General features: G+C 57.8%; 1 protein-coding gene across 1 annotated transcript in view; it reads right to left on the bottom strand.

Annotated features, from left to right (window-relative positions):
* Positions 1 to 3,655: 3,655 nt before the first annotated feature.
* The window catches only part of LOC106892731 (glycosyltransferase-like protein LARGE2), a 5,454-nt gene continuing 1,618 nt past the window's right edge, over positions 3,656 to 7,491 (bottom strand). Inside the window, exons 2-7 of the mRNA XM_014950147.1 lie at positions 7,314 to 7,469; positions 7,066 to 7,229; positions 6,121 to 6,399; positions 5,656 to 5,802; positions 5,318 to 5,513; positions 3,656 to 5,218 (exon numbers count right to left, since the gene is read on the bottom strand). Of these exons, the coding sequence (XP_014805633.1) occupies positions 5,021 to 5,218; positions 5,318 to 5,513; positions 5,656 to 5,802; positions 6,121 to 6,399; positions 7,066 to 7,229; positions 7,314 to 7,469 (1,140 nt within the window). The 3' untranslated portion in view covers positions 3,656 to 5,020. The remainder of the gene's footprint in view (positions 5,219 to 5,317; positions 5,514 to 5,655; positions 5,803 to 6,120; positions 6,400 to 7,065; positions 7,230 to 7,313; positions 7,470 to 7,491) is intronic.

The raw sequence follows: 7,491 nt of genomic DNA on the forward strand, positions 1-7,491 counted from the left end.
GAGTCAGGTACTTCTTGGAGTTATCTTTGTGAGGTTCCTGCTCTCTGGGCTGTGGCGCCCGGCAGTTCTGTGCCAAAACCCTTCTGTGCAGTAACACCTCTCTGTTTTCTTAGCATCTGGTTTATGTAGTTCACCAGAGCAGCTGGATGGGAGCGTGTGGCAAGTTCTAACATCACCCTTCAGGAGCTGAGGACCAGCATCAGGGCTACCTTAAGCAGCAAACCCCCCAGCTGGAGCTTGTTAGCCAAGTAATGAGCTCTGGGTGTGTGTTCTTCTTCACTCTGTAGCAATCCCAACAGGTGGCCAGCACTTCAGACAGAGAAGCTCAGCCCAGTCCACCTCTAGAGAGGAAGAAGTAGGTAAGGGCATGTTTGCTGGGGAGCTCCAAAGCCTGGTGAGCTTGGCTGGGTCCGGCCTGGGTGGAGGTGGCAGGGAAAGGCAGCAGCAGTGAGCCCTATGGGGCTTTTCTCCTCAATTTACCCTGGAAAAGGTACACCTCCACCAATTCCTGCTCTTTTGTCCCCTGCCTTTGTTTATCTGTCTTGTTGGAGGAGACACGGAGTATTGCTGCCTCTGAGCCTTGAGAAAGCACTTTTCTTAGTCGCCAACCAGAACGGGGTGTAGCTGAGGTGGGCAGGGAGGCTGTGGCTTTTACTGGTCCAGCACTGGGCTCCCGGGGTTTTTTTTTCAGTGGCCACCCTTGATTTTGGCTCCTGGGTGCTGAGGGTTGAGACGCAGCAGTATGGGGAGAGGCTGTGCCCGTAAGCGAGGGCAGGGCTCGTTATCCTTTGCTTGTTATCCACATCCATGGGGCCAGACATGCCAAAAATTGAGCGGGGGGGAGGGTATTTATTTAAAAAAGCCAAGCAGCACCCCCGTGGGCCTCATGTCCCCCCTGGGCAGAGCGGGGACCGGCAGCACCGATGCTGCCTGAGCTGTGTCCCGTGGGCTGTTGGCAGAGGAGGTACAGTGGGCGCGGGGTGCGGCAGGGAGCCTGCCTGTTTCCTCTTGTTCGAGGCTCACGTGGTTAATTTCTAATCAGCCCCTCCTGTGTTCCTTTACTTCTAATTACCGCTGGCATCAAAACGCCGCTTGACTCCAGAGCCAGGAGTAGCATCTCCCCCACCAGCTCTCCCTTCCAGAAGGTACGTTGGTGTCTCCTGAGTCGTTCCTGATGTGACAGGCAGCCAGAGACCCTCCTTAAGGAGGAGGGGGGGGGTTGCTACCCCCTAAAACCCCCCCTCAATGCTCGGGCAGCTTCCCAGCAGGCGCTTGTGCCCCAGGGGCTGCTTCAACGCCAGTTACAGCTACAGGACACCCCCCCCTCAAACAATTTAGGATGGCAGAGGTGCCTCTGCCACCTCTCCTAGTCACCCCCCCGCCGTCGCAGATGACATTAAGCCAAGATTTAAGCAGGTGACCGGGAGGAAGATGGCCACTGCCAACCCGTTGGCTCCTGCAGAAGAAGGAAAGAACTTTGCAGTGGAGAGCAGAGCTGCAGCTTGCCCAGCAGGGCCTGGTGCAGCAGAGGGGGGGTGGCTTCCCGTGGGGTACATCCCTCTTTTTGGGGTTGCCTGGCTCTAATCTGCAAGCTCCCACCGTGTTGGCCGCAGCTGAGGGCTGGGGGGGGGTTACCTCCATCACAGCTCCACGTTCCTGCTGTGGTGCCACCACCATCTCAGCAGACTTGTGGATGCCACCACCTGCCTGCCCGTGTCCCCCCACCCCAGGTCCCTCCCCAGCCCGGCCAACTTGACTTTTCACCAGGTGCTTTTGCTGAACAACCCCCAGTTCTGGCAGCGCAGCCCCAACACCACGGCCATGGGCCCAGCGCTGCCAGGGGATGGTGGCAGCTTCTCTCCCGGGTGGGTTTCCCCATGGGGAAGCCATGGCTCTGCCCTCCCTCCATGAACCAGAGCCACCTCTCCCCACCAGCCTCCCATCCTTGCAGGCCCTGGTGTAAAACTCCCCTTTCTGACCAGTTATCACAAAAAATCACATCGTGAGAACACCCATCTCATGAGCTGGTTTGGTTTTTGTTATTTTTTTTTAAATATCTCCATTATTTTTTTTTATCCTGATGCTCATAGTGATCTGCAGTCTCTTTGCTGCCTTCGAGTCCCTTGTGGTTTCAGTTTTTTGGTACAAACGTGTTTAGATTTTAGCAAATTAAAAGTTGAAGGGGGGGGGGGCGGGGAGGGGGGTACAGAGCATCTGATCAATTTGTATTTATTTATTTTAACATTTTACTAAATAAAACACAATGAAACCTCTTGTCTCCTCAGCTGTGTGTAGCAGGTGGGCACAGCGGGTCCCACCGGCGCCGGGGGTGGCACAGTGCCTGCAGAAAGTCCTCAGCCCCAGGAGAAGTTTTTGTGCTGTGGCTGCAGCTGGAGGCTCGTTTTTCTCGTCTGCCTGAGCAGAAATGAATTTTAGCTCCAAAAGGGGCTGGGCTGGGTGAGGAACATCTCCGCAGGCTCTGACTCAGGGGGTGCTGGTTTACTTCAGTCACCTCCTCACTTGAGGGCAACGTTTTGGGCGAAGGACTGGTTGGACTGGGAAGGATTATCCAAAAGTGATGGCGCACAGCGGAACACCTTCCAAAACTGCAGAGCCAGCGTTTCTGTAGCCATCTAACCATCAGAAGAGGCCTGCTCCATCCCAGCACTGTCTCGAGCAGAATCTCAGAATGGTAGCGATTGGAAAGGACCTCTGGAGATCATCTAGTCCTGCCAGAGAAGGTCAAACCAGAGCAGGTCGCACATGAACACGTCGAGGTGGGTTTTGAATGCCTCCAGAGAAGGAGACTCCACCACCTCTCTGGGCAGCATCTTCCAGGGCTCTGCCACCTTCGAAGCCAAGAAGTTTTTCCGCATGTTCAGATGGAATTTCCTGTGGTCCAGGTTTGTGCCCTTCTGCTGGCTAGATCTGACCTAAACCTGTGTTGTCACTCATCGCAGCAGCAGAGCGCTGTGCCTGAGCTTTTGGCTGTATGAAACCATGTATGAAACAGCTTTTGGCTGTATTAAACCTGCTGGGGACTGGTGGGGCGGCACCATGCCCGGCCTCACAGCCATCAGCCCTGTCTTTCCAGCCCTTTCCCAAACAAAACCCTCCACAACTTGCTCCTGGCCTCTCCCCACCTCCTGCAGTTGCAAAGCCGGCAGCTCAAGAGGCCCAAGAGCCAGCTTTGACTCCCAACAGTCTTGATGGACTGGTCACTGGCCTGGGGAACGAGCCCCGACGCCGCCAGAAGAAGAAAACACATCTCCTCTCCTTGGGTGTGATTAAACTGACTCCGTGTCTAAGCCCTGGAGCTCCAGGTTGTGTTTAAGGGGCGCTGGCAGTGGAGGCTTGATCCCACCACATCAGTCAGTGACCACCAGCCCTTTCAACAGCTGGCAGGGGGACTGGTGTCACCCCCACTTGGTGACAGGGGCGTTTCTTTTTGCCTGGTGTTGCTCCCTGCTCCCCCAACCCTCCCACTGTGCCAGCCAGAAAGGGAAAAAGGCTTCAAAGGCAGCGGGCAGAGCAAGCCCAGCGACGCTTTTCCACCCCCATCGCTCTCCTCCTGCTGATTTCCATCCCCCCCACCACCAGGGAACACGTGCAGGTTCGCAGGAAAAGGAATAACCAGGCAGTTCTAACAAGGCCGTGAAAAAAGAATAAAAAAAGCTTTAATTTAAAAATTAAATTAAAAAAAGAGAGAATGAAAGCAAGAGGCGCTTGTGCCCTTTCCGTACCCCGCGCTTCGCGTGGCTCCTCCGCGCTGCTCCCGCTGTGGACGGACGCCCTCGCAGCCCAGAGGAAGGCTGAGGAGACACCAGCAGAGACCACAGCAGCCACTGGCCTGGAGAGCCTCCAGGGCCACCAGCAAAATCATCCGGGAAGAAGAAAAGATTGAAAAAAAAAAAAACCAAACCAAAAACCCCCCAAAAAACAACCCCAAGACACCCTAATCATTGAATTCTTATGAGAAAAGTATTAAATAATTTAAATAGCGTGAGGAAAGCGACGCATCCTCTGTGCTCCAGTGTGTGACAGCGGTGGAAGGGTGCCCTGCCAAGCTGCTCCCGGCGTGGGGATCCCACCACAGCGCTACGGTCTCCTCCAGTGCCAACCACGTCCCCCACTGCTGATGGCAACATCTGTGCTGCCCAGAGCTGGAGAGGAGCTGGGTGGTGTCCCCCTCGCCACGAATTTCTCCCCAGCACATGCTGGCCCCCATGGCTTTGCCTCCTGGTGATGGTGCGGTTGGCAACCCCAGGATGGGGCAGGATGGCTACTTCCAGCCGGGAGGCACCGGCCCATTCCAGCAGCTCATGGCTGGGGACAGCAGACAGCCCTTCCTGCCCCTGGTGACTCCCCCAGCACCAGCACTGGGCCAACCCCATTGGAGACTCTGCATCCATACGGATGGGCAGTAACAGTATTTCATCCCATCAACCAGCCCAGCCTTGGTCCTGGCTTGAACCAGGTCTCCACGGCTCCTGGCACTCCCTGGCCCCACCACCCAGGGTGCTGGGAGGCTTCCTCTGAGGTGGGCTCCACAAAGGATGCAAAAAAGATGCTCTGCATCCTTTGTCTCCCCCTCCCCAAAGCCCTGGGAGGGGTGTGGGGAGGAGGGTTGGGACCCGGGACCGCAGAGCAGAGGCAGAGCGGGGTAAGGTCAAGCTCCCGGGCCTGAAGGTGAGGTGAGCTAAGGAAAGCTGAGAATCCAAATCTGCTAAAAACAGGGGAGGGAGGAGACCCGTCCCCCTGTCCCCGGGCAGGGGGAGGTTCCCCTGTAACACGGGAAGGCTGCCACCCCGATAGAACCCCCCTCGACCTGCAGGCACTGCCTCTTCTGGCAGCTGGCACCTTCCCTCTTGGCTGGGGGCATCCCATCCTGGCTGGGCTGGAGAAGCTGGCGATCCTGGCTCCCTCAGGCCAGGCTGCAGCAGTGGGTCGGGGCAGGAGGGAGGACCTCATGCTCCCAGTTTCCCCAGCGTGCTGCTGGCACCCCCGCTGTCCCCCGGCCTCACGGGCTCCTCTCGGCGGTGAGGTATTTGAGGGCAGCAGCCCCATATCGCCGTGACAGGTCCTGGTGGAACTCCTCCCGCAGGGTCTGGAGGCAACCCCGGTACCCGGCGCTCAGGCGAAACTTGGAGATGTCAAAGCTGGGGGCATGGGGCATGTGGATCATGAAGGCGTTGGGCAGGACCAGCAGCTCATATTCCTGGTGGCAAAGCAGCAGCCCCAGCCGTCAGCGTCGGGTTGGTGGTACCAACCCAACACCCAGCACCTCCAGGGTGCCAGGAGGAGCCCCCTCACCCACCTGCGCATCCAGCTCCATGATGTGGGACACCTTGTTCCAGCCGAAGCCCACGAACCTCTGGTCGTACTTGGGGCAGTCTCGCCTCACTACAACGTAAGGCTCGAAGTCTGGCTGCCACGCCACGCGGTACGGCACAGTGGCTGTCCGCCACTTGGCATAGTCAGTTGGGGCATGGCCTTTCGGCCACACGTGGTACCTGTGGGGAAGAGATGGAAATGAGACGGGCAGAGGACACAAGGGTGTCTTCTGAGCCGGCTGTCCCACAGCCCCGAGGCACAAGGGTAGAAAACCAGCTTCTGCTGGGTGTGACAGCCCTCTCGGGCAGCTCTGGTCCTTACCTGAAGGTGTAGAGGGAGCCCATGTCCAGCATGGAGAGCAGCTCGGCTTTGGATTTGGGGAAGGTCAAGCGGTAGTGCAGGGTCTCGAACGCCGGCACGATGAGAGCTGCCTTCCTCTGGGGCAGCTCCAGCTGCTGGATGGAGTTCCTACGGTGGTGGGTAGGAAGGGTGTGAGTTCTCCCATGCCGGGGGGTCCTCAGCCCCTCCAACCCGCCCACCGCTCCAGAAGGGTATTAATGAATTTGGACGCTTTGCAGCGGTGCAATGCAGGGGGAGGAGGAGGAACGGGGCACCCCTTGCAGCCACGGCTGCTTCTTCATTCTCTGGCAACTGACCAAAGCACAGGCGGGATCCCGAGGTTGGACACAAAACGGTTTCTGCATGTTGAGAACTGCTGCCCAGGGCGTTCCCCTCAAACCCTGCTGCTTGGGGAGCCCAGCAACAGCCGGCTGGAGCCAGCCTCACCTGAGGTAATCGTAGAGGCCATACATAGGCAGGAAGTCAATGTCCGTCAGGAAGACGTATGGCGTCTGCGTGTTGGCCAAGGCCACGTTGCGCAGGAGGTTGATGGGGTAGAACTGCCCCTCCTTGTAGACGATGTGGTAGGCCACGTTGCGGCGGGCGCTCAGCACCTCGGAGGCCTGGGCGTAGCGCAGGAACTGCTGGGCCTCCGCGTCCGACATGTAGAGCGCCAGGCTGATGGGACCTGCCCAGTGTTTGCAGATGGCCTCCAACATCTGTAACCTGCGGAGCAGAGGGCACTGAGTGACAGGGAGCCCTGCTCCATGACACCATCGCCACGCTCAGAGCTCAGTGCACGGGGAAGTAGGAAGACTCTCCCCTTATGAGGAGAGACTGAGAGAGCTGGGACTCTTTAGTCTGGAGAAGAGAAGGCTGAGGGGAGACCTTATCAATGCCTACAAGTATCTCAAGGGAGGGTTGAAGGAGGAGGGAGCCAGACTCTTTTCAGTGGTTCCCAGTGAGAGGACAAGGGGCAGTGGCCACAAGTTGGAACATAAGAGGTTCCACTCAAATATGAGGAGAAACTTCTTCACGGTGAGGGTGACAGAGCCCTGGAACAGGCTGCCCAGGGAGGGTGTGGAGTCCCCTTCCTTGGAGATTTTCAAGACCCGCCTGGATGCAGTCCTGAGTAACATGCTCTAGCTCTAGGCAATCCTGCTTCAGCAGGGGAGTTGGACTCTCTGGATCTCTATGGTCCCTTCCAACTCTAAAATTCAGTGAAATTCAATGAAATTCAGCGAATTGCTGCTCCCAGCTCGGGGTGGGAGGAGGTTCTGGTGAGGAACCTGCATTAGAAATCTCCTGGTAGCTCCCCAGCTGTGGAGCCACCCCAGAAGCACTGGACAGGGGGGGTGACCCTGACCTCCCACCCGACCCACCGGCAAGTACCTGTCCATGGAGAGCTGGGCCACCAGGGTGACATCGGTGGGGTTGGGAAAGGCCAGGAACTCGTACTGCAGGAAGAAGAGGTGGACGCGGTGCTGGGTGAGGTGCTGCCGGCGGAAGTCGTAGCAGGGATCATCCTCGTCCAACTCCTCCAGTGCCCGCTGCAGCTGCAAGGCCAGAAGGGTGAGGTGGGGATCGGGAGCTCCAGGGCGATCTGGGTGGGTTGGAGGCAGCATGGCAATCACCCTCACCTGGTTGCTGGGCGGGCTGGGGAGACTGGCACAGCCAAAGAGCTCCCTGCGCAGCAGGTTCCCGTCGTACTCCAGGAAGGTCAGGTAGAGGTTGCGGAAGAACTCCACGTGCTTGTTCTTCACCCGCAGCTTCTTGGGTGAGTTCCAGTGGATCACCTGAGGGCAGCGGCGTGTCACC

Source organism: Calidris pugnax, unplaced genomic scaffold, assembly GCF_001431845.1.
Source record: "Calidris pugnax isolate Ruff unplaced genomic scaffold, ASM143184v1 scaffold68, whole genome shotgun sequence".
NCBI lineage: Eukaryota > Metazoa > Chordata > Aves > Charadriiformes > Scolopacidae > Calidris > Calidris pugnax.